General features: G+C 42.6%; 1 protein-coding gene across 1 annotated transcript in view; it reads left to right on the forward strand.

Annotated features, from left to right (window-relative positions):
* The window catches only part of LOC135705016 (dopamine D2-like receptor), a 191067-nt gene extending 189764 nt beyond the window's left edge, over nt 1-1303 (forward strand). Inside the window, exons 4-5 of the mRNA XM_065226566.1 lie at nt 173-396; nt 1144-1303. Coding sequence (XP_065082638.1) covers nt 173-396; nt 1144-1303 — 384 coding nt within the window. The remainder of the gene's footprint in view (nt 1-172; nt 397-1143) is intronic.
* Nucleotides 1304-14595: the final 13292 nt, after the last annotated feature.

Genomic DNA, 14595 nt, shown 5'->3' on the forward strand with positions numbered 1-14595 from the left:
TTTGTGACCGGATATTCTATACCATCATTCGAAGTAGCCCAGGTATGCTCACTTAGTGTACTGAATAACAAATCCAAAGTATAATAATTATCATAAGACGGTTCCAAAATGAAATCTAGTCAATTTTACTAATTGACTTTTCATGTTTTGCACTTTCACCCCCCTCCAACAGGCCCTACGAAAGCGAGCGAAAAAGCAACGTGCAGCCCGCAAGCCCCACATATCGGAGATCACCGCCGGCGGTAGTCTGATAGAGAACATTGCTCAAACGAAGGTGGCCACGGAGACGCAGCTGGACGGCAGCACCAAGAGTGCCGGTTCCTGTAAGGTCCTGCCAGACGAGGCGCCCACCAACACGGCGTCCGGTTCAAACGAAGAGGACGACGACAATGCGGGGTAAGCTTAGAAAGACAAATTGATGCCACAGCCGATTCACACATCATCCATAAAACAGAAAAAATATGCTATACATGTTATACACCAAAATGAACCGAATTCGTACACACTTACATATGATGGAATTTCACTGCAATAATCCAAAAGAAATGTCTGCATGACTTATGGGCAAATGGTACACCAAACACAAGCTCCTTGTTTCGATCTCACCCGTGATCCACGCTTTCATCTGCTGTATTTTGTCGTTTACTCGTTTATCCAAGAAACAATGATACCCAAGTTCCGATGAGTGTAAGCTTCCAGTAAACAAAGCCAAGTCACCGCAGGTGGATCAACTGTACACAAATTAACACTGACCCAACTCTGTGGAATCGTACACGAACCACGTGTCGGGCATTCCACGCCAACTCGCACATTAATCATTGCTTTGTTGGGTGAGATTTCCTTTAGATGTTGTGCTATTCGACGAGGAATGACCCATCCTCTAAGGAAATATCAAGCACCATAAGCAAACAAAACTAGCAAATCACACAAACACACGCCCCAACTGATGTCACTCGCAGAATCGTCACCAAATCCCATCGGACAGTTTCCGTGGTTCCACACCGCACCACCACCACCACCACCACCAATACCACCATCATCATATCATATCATTTGGACCGACAATGCTTTCCGCACTTTTGATGCTGATAATTCATTTCTCCTTTTCCTCCTTGCCTCCGATTTTTGTGTGATCCTTCACAGGTCCCCTGACATTGATGACTGTCATGTGATTGTGAACGATAAATCAACAGAATTTATGTTGGCCACGGTCGTGGAAGAAGCTGGAAAGTATGTGTGTCACATTTTTCGTTTGTTCTGTGATCTGAAGCTTTCGTTCTGTTTTCCCGAAGCTCGGTTGTAGTAGGCATGGGTGTTTTGCGATGTGCGTTTTACGACGGCTTGTGTGTTTTAGCTTTATGTGGGTTTTATGGCAGTCGACGGGAGGTCGGCTTTGTGGTTGCAGTGCATGTGTTTTTATTTTTTATAACGTTGTCCAAATCCCATGAGTCGGTTTTATGTTTCACTAGATTCATATTCTTTTTTTTTTGATTTATTAATTTAGGCAAACGCATTTACAGTGAAATTATTCATGCTAACGCTATGTATATTAATTGACTCCGCCAGTGTTATCGCAGCATTGAAATCACCGGTAACACGTCATCCGTGGATCCAGGGGATTGAAAGTCAACCCACACAATACCATCTTCCTCTGGATCTCTGGATTCCCTGGATCAGGGGAAACATCGAAGCGAATCACTTCGCTGCCACCGGCCGTAGAGCTTGCATGATTTCAACGAGCGTCTCCGGTATGGACGCCAAAAAATGGACTAAATCGATACTTCGCGAAGCTTAGGTTAGCGAGTGGGCTTCCAGAACAGAGCCATTTATTTGCAAGCTTAAAAGGGAAACAACAAGATGGACAGATATTTCAAGCTGGCGGGACCAACGTGTCCTGTCCCGTTTGCGTTCCGGTCACACAAAAGTCACATATTACACGGCAAGAGCACCCATATTCCGGAAGAAATGTGACACTTGTGGAGTCAAAATGACGGACGACAACATAGTGATCAACTGTTCCTGCTTTCAGGGCATCCGGAACCTATATGGAATGCCAAGTAGTATCCGGGATAATCCCTCCATGGAAGCCGCTCTCCTATGTTTCATTAAAGACGCCGGCTTGTATCACAACATTTGAACCACCTCAACCACATTACTTAAACTTTTCCAGCAGCCAAGAACACGATTGGAATTTAGATTAGGTTTAAAACACATATGTAGGACAACAGAAACTGAATTACGATAATGGAAAAGGGGTTTATTAATTTGTTGAGGAACCTTTCCAGCTTTCAGGACAGCAATTATGCCGTATTTTACGCTGCAATCCAAAACAACATGTACCAAACTCTGTATTACGGATCGTCCATTATTTATGTCACACTTTTAGGGGGGAGTGGGGCTTAGGAAACCGTGACGAGCCATAAGGGTCCATTCATTATGTCACACAAATTTGGCCCATTTTCAACCAGCCCCCACACCCTCTACCACATTTTTTGTATGGACCTAATTTTTTTTGTGCGTGGCTCGTGACGGTTTCCTAAACCCCACTGCCTCTAAAAGTGTGACATAATTAATGGACAATCCCGAATACAGAGTTTGGTACATGTTGTTTTGGATTCCAGCGTAAAATATGGCATAATTGCTGTCCTGAAAGCTGGAAAGGTTCCCTTATGAGAAATCTCCCACTGGAATCGCCATCTCATCCACTCCGTTTTTTTCCGATGATCCCCATCTGGGATCCCGCATACAAATCTGTAATTTGGGGTTTCTCTTTTATAACGCCTTTAAATTTAAAAGAGACGAACCCCAAAGGCTGAAAAACTATAGTAAAGGAAAAAATGCAGGATTAAATAGATAAGCGATGTCTATTATGTCATCTGTCAGGATGAGCGACTTTTTACTTCAGTGTTTATATTGACATGTCGCAAAAAGACAAAACATCACACTGATAAAAAGCGAAGACATCAAACGTTCCACACCGAGTTCCATACATTTTCCGACGTTTCCGATGGACCAGATTCCGGATGATTTCGGTGAAGATTACCGGTACTGCCAACGAAAGATCCATTGGATTTTTTTTAGCATTCTTAATAGAGCAGGTTCTAGCTCAGGTTGCAGTCAATTCCGGTGGAGATTTTCGATGCTGCCAACGAAAGTTCCAGTGTTTTTGACGTAGAACTACGTCTTTGTCGACTATACTGGGGTGCAAGTCAAAAAATATGTGTGGTGAAGGAGTGTTAGGTTTTGAACGCTTGTAACTTTGTCATTTATGGATGAAATTAAAATCCAAATACGCCAATCGATAGGATATTACATTACGAACCTGTTGAAATAAATATTTTTCCAATTTTTCTGTAATTAAACTTTTGAAAATGTACAAATGATAATTTTATCACTGATTTCATAAAATAAGCCTTTTTCCCAAACCCAGTCATCATAAACGAATACCACTTGGTTGCACATCATTCTGCTTGAACCTGAAAAGATATAAATCAGCGCTGCTCTCATGCCACTGCTCATGACTATATAAGCGTCCAACAAGGTCGCCCGTTCCATCTTTTTTGGAAGGTTCTCCCTCAGTACCTGGATTCTCTGCTTGATCGTCAAGCAGTATAGTTCGGTCTTTGCTCGCTTTGTCGAGTTGTTCGATAAATCTATAGTTTGTTACAAACGTTTGCAGATATACTGCACGTCGCGTCGTCAGTAGTGTCGGTCGCATCGCGTGATGGGAAGACAGCGCTCTCGGAGCCGACTTCGTGAACAAGCGGTGAAGAAGAACAGTGGTGAGGGTAGCTCGGTACCTACCTCAAATAGGTACGCTACTCTGCCCACCGATGTTGGAAATACCAACCCAGTCCCTGTGAAGCGGACGAAAAAGAGGAAGAAGAACCAAGGTCAGTCCGATGGTACGAGCGGACGCGACGATGTTACCGCGACGAACGCCAGCGACATCGGTGATTTCGGCGACGCCGTCGAAACCGAGAATTCTGGCGGCCCGAGTGCGGCGAAAATCAAGCTTCCTCCACTGGTGGTGAAGGTAGTGCCACTCAAGACGCTCATTGGCGATTTCGCATCGCTGGGCATCGCAGCTGAGTACAAGATCAGCAGGATCGGCACTAAGGTGATGCTGCGGACGAAAGCGGAATACGAAATCGCAGTCAAATTCCTGAAGGATTCCAATGCGGAATACTTCACGCACGACATCCCCGGTGAAAAGCCCTTCAAGGTAGTCATCAGGGGTCTACCGGATGTTGATCCCAAGGCGATCGAAGAAGAACTCAAGGACCGGTACAAGCTGGCCCCAATCGCTGTCTTTCGGATGACGAGGCGAGACGAAAACGTGAAGACGTACCCGGATTGTCTTTTCCTGGTGCACTTCCAGAAGGGAACGGTGACGCTGAATGCGCTGCAGGCTATCCGCTCAATCTACTCCATAATCGTACGATGGGAGCCATACCGTGGAGGCCATCGCGATGTGACCCAGTGCCAACGATGTCTAAACTTTGGACACGGCACTCGCAACTGCAACATCAAGCCACGCTGTAGCAACTGCGCTCAAGAACACGCCACTTCCAACTGCCCTGCGGATGGAGCCGTGGCGTTAAAATGCGCCAACTGTGGTGGTGCTCATCAAGGTTCCGACAGACAGTGCTCCAAACGCGAGGACTTCAAACGCATCCGAAAACAAGCGGCAACTAACAACCAACCAGGACGCAAGAAGGACAAAGTCCCGGCATTTCGGACGGAGGATTTCCCGCCCCTTCGTGCTCCTCAGCAAAGGCAAGTGAATTCGCGGGTGCATTCCGCTCAAGCAACTTCCGGTGGTTCTGCTTGGCAAAGCTCTCCATCCCCCCCTGGATTCTGGAGACAACCAACAGCGCAAAACAACAACCCCGATCTGTTCTCAGCGGATGAACTGATGGAAATCTTCGTCAACATGTCCGGTGCTCTTCGTAAGTGCCGCAATAAGCCCGAACAGATCCAAGTGCTCGGTAAGTTCATCATCCAGTATGGCGTCTAAACCGCTAAGTATCGTCACCTGGAATGCTTGCTCTGTAAGAGCAAAAGAGATTGAGCTTGCCGACTTCCTCCGCAAGCACAGCATCGACGTGGGCCTTCTAACCGAGACCCATCTAAAGTCCGGTGACAGCTTCTGGTTGCCTGACCACAACATTATCCGGCTTGATCGCACCAGCTCCAGGGGGGGTGGTGTTGCGGTCGTCGTCAAGAAAGGAATAAAATACCACACTCTGTCCCATATCCGCACCACTATCATCGAGGCCCTTGGTGTGGAGGTGGAGTCGTCGACTGGATACGTCCAGTTCATCGCCGTCTACTGCCCTCGACAGTGTGCCGCCAGCAGTGGACTAGCGGCTAAATTCAAGAAGGACCTGTCCACCATCACCCGTACCGGTTCCCGCTTCGTAGTTGGAGGAGATCTGAATGCTCGCCATGAGGCCTGGCGGAACTACCAGCAGAACCAGAACGGTCGTCTCCTGTTCGACCACTCACAGCATGGGCTGTACTCCGTTTGGTTTTCGGATGAGCCAACATTTATCTCACCGGCGGGCAACCCATCGACGCTAGACCTGTTCCTGACAAATATCGGCTTGTCCAAGCCGGTAGCCTTGAACGAACTCAGTTCCGACCACCAACCGGTGGTGTCTGAGCTGGGCTGCAACGTGGCTCCTGCTTCAAGCCTGCGCAAGGACTATCATCGCGTAAACTGGGCCCAGTTTGGACGCGTGGTAGACAGGCACATCATCGACAACCCGCCGCTTGACACCGTGGAGGACATCGACCGAGCGTTGGAGGGACTCCACCAAGCCATAACCGTGGCTGACGAGGCGTGCATCCGACGAGTTCCTGTGAGGGGTAAGTTTATTGCTATTGATTCCCACACCCAACTCTTAATTCGCCTGAGAAATGTTCGTAGACGCCAGTTTCAGAGGACTGGAGATCAAGCGATGAAACGTGAAATGGCCGATCTGAACAAGGAGATTGCTTCCAGAATGGTCTCACTCCGGAACGAAAGTTTCGGGCGGCTTGTCCAGAATCTGGACGACCGCTCCAGACCATTCTGGAAAGTTGCCAAGGTCTTAAAGACGCACCCTAAACCCATTCCGCCACTAAAAGATGAAAATGATGACGATCGGCTCATAATCACCCCTCAGGAGAAAGCAAATGCGATTGGTGAGCATATTGCCAAATCGCACTTGCTTGGCTCCAACATCCAAAGTCCGCTCGAAGTTCAGGTTGAGCAATGCGTACTCAACTTTGATTCCTCCCCTTGTGCCATCCCTCCGGAGGATAGAATCACAGTTGAACAGATTTGCTCAGCGCTGAAATGCACCAAAAACATGAAGGCCCCCGGGTTTGACGGAATATTCAACCTAGTGTTGAAAAATCTCAGCATGAAGGTTCACTCTCTGCTGGCTGCTGTCTTCAACAGATGCTTGGAACTGCACTACTTTCCAAGCATCTGGAAGACAGCGAAAATCATACCTATCCGCAAACCCGGGAAGGACCCAACGCTAGCTTCAAGCTACAGACCAATCAGCCTCCTTTCAGCGCTGAGCAAATTGTTCGAGAAACTCATTCTCAATCGTTTGCTCAAGTTTGTCGAGGAAAATAACATTCTCCTTCCGGAACAGTTTGGGTTCAGAAAGGGGCACTCCACCAATCACCAGCTAGTGCGGGTGATGAATAACATCCGAAGTAACAAAGCTGTATCCAAGTCCACAGCCATGGCATTGTTAGACGTTGAGAAAGCGTTTGATAATGTCTGGCACAATGGGCTTGTATACAAGCTCTGTAACTTCAACTTTCCATTACATCTGGTTAAAATCACCCGTAGCTACCTCCAGCAAAGGTCGTTTAAGGTATCGTTGAATGGTTGTCTTTCAGACACGTTTTCCATCCCTGCAGGAGTCCCGCAAGGCAGTCTGCTGGGCCCCTTGCTCTACAGCATTTACACTTCCGACATTCCTCCCCTTGGAGACGGTTGCGTGTTTTTCCTGTTCGCAGATGATACCGCAATAGCCGTCAAAGGAAGGATGCCTCGCGAAATAACGAACAAACTTCAACGATGCCTTAACGCCTTTGCTGATTATGCCACCACGTGGAAAATCAAAATCAATGCTTCCAAAACACAAACAATCATGTTCCTCCATCGACAATCACCCAAACTAAAACCGGCTCCCTCTTGTACTGTAATCATGGATGGCACAAGGGTTGAGTGGTCCGCCGAAGTAACCTATCTCGGGATGTTGTTTGACGAAAAGCTTCTATTCCGCTCGCATGTGGAGAAAACCGTAGTCAAGTGTTCCGCCTTGGTTAGGTGTCTGTATCCGCTGATTTGCCGCAGATCCCGCCTCTCAAGGGTGAACAAACTGGCCGTCTACAAACAAATCATAGCACCTGCGATCCTCTACGCAGCTCCGGTGTGGGAATCATGTGCACAGACTCACAGGAACAAAATTCAGGTAGCTCAGAATAGAGTGCTGAGGATGGTTCTTGATCGTCCTTTCGACACTAGAATAACAAATTTACATGAAGAGGCAGGCATTGCCAAAATAGATTCCAAAATTAACGAAATTAAGACTAAATTTGCACAAAAATGTAATTTATCAGAACATGCTTTGATAAGCAATTTTTATATAGTAGGTTAGGTGTACATAGTAGTTGTAGGTTAGTTGTAGTTGTAAATAGTAGTTATAAGTAGACTCCTTTTTCCAATTCAAATCAAACCAATCCCACCAAGGTGGTCATACTTTAAAATAGGCCTGATAGGACTAGGAACTGTAAATAATAATTAAAATCTCAAATGTACTAAAGTTGAAAAGACGCAACTGTGTCACTTAAAAAATTCATACATGTAAACCACACAATCACAAGAAATAAAGATCATTTAAATGGCAAAAATGGTATCAGCTCATTTTCGCTTCGGACGGCGTGGTGAGCAATAGTAGCAGTAGGTCGTGGCAAAGGAGGTGCCAATCGTCATCGCAAATTCTTCGTGATAACCACCATCCGTCGTCTGGCTCGCCGTCACAGTGTCTGACGTATCCCCGGTCTGATCTACGAGGTGTGCTGAAGGTGTTCGTGGAAAATGAGGTCCATGATGCTGTCACCTACACTAAACACGCCAAGCGTAAGTGGCCATGGATGTCCTCTTCAATAAAACGGCCCTTTTCAGGGCCATCAAGCTTACATCAGTAAAGAGTTGGAATAGAATTTATCTATGCTTGTTTGTCCATATTCAGAACCACAAGCCCCCAACGACCACACACACTTGGAAGCAGGGGTGCAAGTGATTTTGATTGATTCAGGGTGGCCAGCAAACCGGGAATACCGGGAAATATCCGTGAATTTGGAAAGTAATCGGGAAAACCGGAAAAAACCCGTGAATTCTGCAAGAGAACCGGGAAAATAAATTAACCATATCATAGGAACAAATTTTTACATCAGAATTTCAGAATAAACCATTAAAACAGAGTGATCCTTTAGCAAATGAATGTTTTGCTCTATTTGTTGCATAATTTTCTTCAGTATACCGTCTTATTGTTTTTAGAATTTAATCACTCAGCAATATTGCAAATTGATTTTTGTCGTTTCAATTTCAGATGTTAAGTGCATGGTCCTCTAAAGAAAATATTGAAGATGCTGGAGTTTTAGAAACAAATATTTGTAAAAACCGAAACTGAATTATTCTTTTCCGGGGTTTTAATTTTTCGTTGTTCAAAATTCTTATGATGAATTCCAGAATTAACTTGGAATTCTGCTCTGAATTATCTTGAAATTGTTCTGAAATAAACCAGAAAACACTCCGCGTAATAATTACCGTTGAATTCTTTTAGGAATTTTCTTCCAACCCCTTCTAAGAATTTATTGGAATCCTTCATATAATTCCCGTTCCCGCCTATCCGGAGACTTTGATTCCTTTAAAAATCTTTTCAAACATTTCTTTTAACTCTATTCAAAACAAAAGAAATCTTTCGAAAATTAATTTATAAACCCCTTGGAGTATTTTAAAGAATTTCTTTCTAATTATCAGCAAATTTTTTGGAATCAATTTTGTTTGGGTTACGTGATGAATCATTCGCACTAGGGTTGAAATTATTGCCAGAACATTTTAAGAACTCTGTTTCTAGTTGAATTCCGATCATAATTCTCTTGGAATTCTTCTTAAAATTCATCTGTCATGTTCCTCACGATGCCCATAAAATCTCATCAGAACGACGTAGGAATTTTTTCCAATGTTTTATTTTTATTTTCACAATTCTTTTTTAAATCTACTAAAATTACCTAACAGTTTAATTAAGAACTTGCATTCTTCTCCAAAGAAATCCTTCGAAATACATCTAACAATTTCTATGGATTTCATGTAAGAATAATTCTGGAAATCTGCTCTTCTCCTTCGAAAACTGTGTGGGAATCCTTCTCAATATTTGTTTTTAATCAACACTTTGAATTCTTTTAAATTTTACTAAAAATTCCAGGGTTTGTCCGCCAGATTCTACAGATTGCTATGTAATTTGTTATTACCCTTAAAATGCTTCCAAGTCTCAGAGCGTGACAATTATGACTCCACGACTCATAAATATGATGTTTTTTTTTTTTTTATAAATCTGTGATCTTGAAAAAAATTCAAAATTTCACATTTTAATTATTGTTTCTCCAAATCTTGCATCACGAAGCATGTTACTAATCACAAATTTTGAAGAAAAGTTCTAGTTTCAGACTCTACACAAATTTCAAAGCTCCAGAATCTTGGGAATCTTCTTAAATCACATTTTTTTATCCTATCAGTAAATTTTGTTTTTTTTTTGTTGCATATTAACAACCGGGAATTTTTAAGATTTGAACCGGGAAAACTGGGAAAAAACCGGGATTTTCAAAATGAAAATTCACTGGCCACTCTGTTGATTCTCGTAATCAACTTTCTTTTTGAAAAAGAACAAATTTGGATCGCCTACAATTCAAAACCGGAAAGAGTTGAGATAATAGATATTAAATCAAATTTTGATCAATTAAAAGAACTTAATGCTCTTCACATTTATTCCGTCGACTAGCGGTCCTACGTCAAGCTTCCGTTTGTGCTCCTAGGCACAGACCCTTCTACTTTTTAACCCCCATGGGTAAAGATGCTGTGTTGCTCCCTCCTCTCCCCTCCCCTGGTGTATTATGGATGGTGTGAATATTCACATCGGTGTACATCATAAAATGAAAATGAAAATTAAATGAAAATGATTAAGAAACTAAGAATAAGTTTAAAATGCATTCTCCCAAATAAACAACATGCATACATATCACACATATTTATTGTTTAAACTATGAAACGTATATACGATTTTTATACTTAGTTTGTGTTCTCTCTCTTTATACCGAGCTATGCTGCCGTTCTACGCATATCTGTCCCATGTTACTTTTGGACGTTCTTCGCTTTTGATCATAAAACAGTACTTTTTTAGGTAGACTTTGGAATGAAAATATAAAAACATATATGTAATTTGTTCTGGGTTTTATAAAAAAACAATATCAAGCCTAATTGTCCCATGTTGAAATTCTACGCATAATTGTCCCACAAAAATCTTTTTTTTTCCTTGATTTGTTTTCCGTCGATCTTGTTTTCCGTGCTGAGCACCAATGCTACCGACGCCAGGAAGGCAGCTCCCACACCTGGACCCTACCTATCGACCCATCAACTCATGAACCGGGGACCAACGGCTTTACTTCCCTTCCGAAGGAAGGCGTGATCAGAGATGTTATGCCTCAGAACATCCCGGCGGCGCCGACTGGGATTGACCCCAGGCCTGCTGGGGTGAGAGGTAATCACGCTTACCACTACACCACCGGCGCCGCTACCACAAAGATCTTCTTGACTGAATCTATCATTAAAGAATCGATTTGTGTACACAAATTATTGAAACAGGATTTATGCAATCAAAAGAAACGGTATGAATCATTTTAGGAAGTGGAAGTTTTATATTATGTTGATAAATATTAAGAAAACCGGGATTTCATATTAAAACACCAGTTTCTTATTTCAAACAATGCATTATTAGACACTTACGTAGACACTCGCCACACCCACACTCCCCCTATAGTGTCTACGTGTTTCATGAAAAGCCCCTTTTATAATATGATAATACGCAGTATAAAGGTCAATTCCGTACGGAAGAAATTTGCATGTGCATGTCAACTCATCCAAAGTATTTCTTGAAATCATCAAAGCCCACGGTCAACGATCGTGTAACGTATTGATCTTTTGTCCACAGCATGTCAGCCGCCATAAATCTATGGTTGGACTTAAAATGATTAAGCACAATCTCCTTTAGGCCTACGTTCATCTTGCTATAAGGAGTAGAACAAGATGTTAAGAAGTTTATGTTCTAAATAGTGCATTCATCATTAGTTTCTGGAAATGCCCATACTTTTAATAGTTTTATAGAAGTAGCGCAATGTCAACAAATTTATTGTTGGTATAATTTTATGATGGATCTTCCAAAACTTCGGAGATAACGCAACCACGCTCATAGAGCTTTTTGACGTTTAATCGGCGCACACTACTGTACCATTTAAAGCGAACGAGTGCGAGCAAAAGGAAAACAGATTAGTGGGAAAACAAACCGTCCATTCATCCATGTGTGTTAGATAGAGAAAGATGGTTAAACGTCAAAAAGGTCTATACAAGCACAAGAGTAAAGACGTCAAACGCAACGTGACCATCAAAGCAACACTGAAAGTAACAGCTCCTAGTGGGACTAACATGCGTAGAATATCCTACTTCATTGCAAATTTCTAGGCATAATAGTCCCATTAAATATTTTTCGTATAAAAATAGGCTTAACTGATTTCATTGAAGGTAATTTCTGTAGTTTTCACTAAAACATATTGATTCTGTTTAAATGTGAACAATGCGGTAACTTATGTTAACGTATATTTCTTCCAATGAGCAGAAATGATTCGAAACATTATTCGCGATTTACTCAAAAGCAACTTTTGAAACATGGGACTGATATGCGTAGAACGGCAGTATGAGTCAACCAGGCGAATAGCGATTTAGAGTGATTTTTAAAGTAGTTAGTTTAAATTTTGTTCTGAGTGTATACTTCATTTTTATTTTTATTTTTCTTTCCCATTTGTGCACATTTGGCACAGACCTAAAGGGCCACCCACATCAGATCCAATGACGTTTATATAAGGTCTGGGCCAAAGGGCTTATTGGTGTTAGTGAAATGTGCAAATTAATGTTTAGTGGTGTTCGTATTTTATTGCAATGTTTATCTTTTTACACGAAACAGCTGTTTTCAGTGACGTATTTCTATCTGTTCTCAGTATGTTGGCAGTGACGTATTTCTATCTGTTCGGAGATGTTCTGCAGTGTTTACAACATTTTTGCTTCTAACACTAGCAAGCTGCCTGTTGGCCCAGACCTTATATAAATGTCATTGCATCAATCCGTTTGCGTTGCGTTGACGTAAATTAGACAGTTAGACAATAGATTTAGCTGTCACTTTGCCGCAACGCGTCCGATCCGGATCTAATGTGCGTGGGCCTTAACTGGTCCATATTTTCATTTTTATTAATGTCGTTTTCATTTTTCATTCCTTTATTTAACTGTTCCGCAATCTAGTGCCAATCACCGACGGCCATCGATTGCCATCCATGCCAAGCAATCGAATGTGCAGGAAGGCAGCTTCCACACCTGCATAGGATATCGCACCCATTCATTCAACACACATGGGCCGGGACCAACGGCTTTACTTCCCTTCCGAAGGAAGACGTGATGTCGTTTTCGTTAAAGAGCCTGAATTTACCTGGGGGGGGGGGGGACGTGCTGTCAAATCAGCCTACTGATCATTCTTGTATAAAACTGGCTCCAAACGTAAACAATCGCTGTAGGTTTCTTATGGCTTGTTTACCTTTGGAACCAGTTATGCGAGGCATGCGAGGTAGGCGACGATTGTTCGTATTTGACAGCCACCTCCCCCCCTTGGAATTTACAAAGAGACATCATTTTGACAGGTCTTCTACTCGATTGGAATAACTTAAGAGGAAGATGAGACAATACGGGGGAGAAAACGAACCACTTTTCTGTCAAACGCGAACCAGCTCGTGATTGGCCAATTTGAAGTGCGTAAGATAAAGATAATAGAGATAGAGATAAAAGAGTAAGAAGCCAGTGTTGTCTCCTCTTCCTCTTAGAGCAACCGTACCAGTCGTTGCCATTTGCGGCACTATTTTACTATCGCAAAGCGTTTCCATTTAGGCTTAATCACTCCTCTCCACACCGGTCGTTGCTATCAGAGTCATAATATAAGCTACCGTTTTCCACACCGGCAAAACAAACTTTTGACGTTTATTCAAAATAGCAACCGTCTGATGCGTTGCTACCGGGTTGCTAAATTTATGAACTCACTACTTCCCAAGGTGCGGATTGCTATTTCCCCCACCTGAATAGCAACCCCCGGTACGCAAGTAGCGTTATGGTAGAGGTTGGTAAATGTGCCTTATTTACTCATTGGTACGGTTGCTCTAAGAGAAAGTGAGTTCATAAATTTAGCAACCCGGTAGCAACGCATCAGGCGGTTGCTATTTTGAATAAACGTCAAAAGTTTGTTTTGCCGGTGTGGAAAACGGTAACTTATATTATGACTCTGATAGCAACGACCGGTGTGGAGAGGAGTGATAGCCAAAATGGAAACGCTGTGCGTAAGTAAAATAGTGCCGCAAATGGCATCCTGATATTCGATGGAATTCCACTGGTTCCACGGCCACCCTGTAAAATTTGTTTAAACTCAGTACTGGACATTCACTCGCACAGTCTCCACTAATAGAAGCTAACGTCAATCTCCTATACTTTTATTCCGCTAACCTGGAACGGAACTGAGGCTGTGTTCCATTTGGTAAATTTTCACTTAAATTTGACAGATGGAAAATTTTCAAATAAACCTGCTATTGTACCGGACTTATTTTTGACAGACGATGAATAAATTTTGACAAACACCTTCTCGAAAATAGGAAGATCAACAACAGAGGGATTTTCGAACATCTTAATTTATTTTCGAAGTGTCAAATTTAAGTGAAAATTCACCAAATGGAACACAGCCTGAGAATGGAATTCATCCCACTTCTATAGCTCTTACCTCGTGAAAATCACCTCGGTTTGCTGTTTTTCGTCGTGCTGCTGTAATAAAGAGATGTCTGTCTGGGGCACTATTTGCATGAACATTTTTTTCACCTGAATTAACACCGGCCAGATGGAATCTGCTAACACAGTCAAACTTCCGTTCGAGCTTCCCGCATAAGCGCGAACCATAAATTGACCTTACCTAAAATGGTTAAAATTGTTTATAATCCCTGCTAAACTTCAACTGAAATGGTTATGGAACTTTACATGAACGTTTAATGATAAAGTTTTAACCTTAAGTATTATAGTTTTTTGGAAGTGGACCTTACAAATAATGGGTTGTTAAGAACCATTACCATTCAAAATTCTTGTTTTCTCCATACATTTTCTGAAAGAAAACTATACTAAAACCTTTTAACTTATGGTTTGAGTATATTAATGGTAATGGTTATGGTAACCAG

Source organism: Ochlerotatus camptorhynchus, unplaced genomic scaffold (assembly GCF_037179485.1).
Source record: "Ochlerotatus camptorhynchus isolate MF236.1 unplaced genomic scaffold, CSIRO-AGI_Acam_v1.1 ptg000256l, whole genome shotgun sequence".
In the NCBI taxonomy this organism is placed as follows: Eukaryota; Metazoa; Arthropoda; class Insecta; order Diptera; family Culicidae; genus Ochlerotatus; species Ochlerotatus camptorhynchus.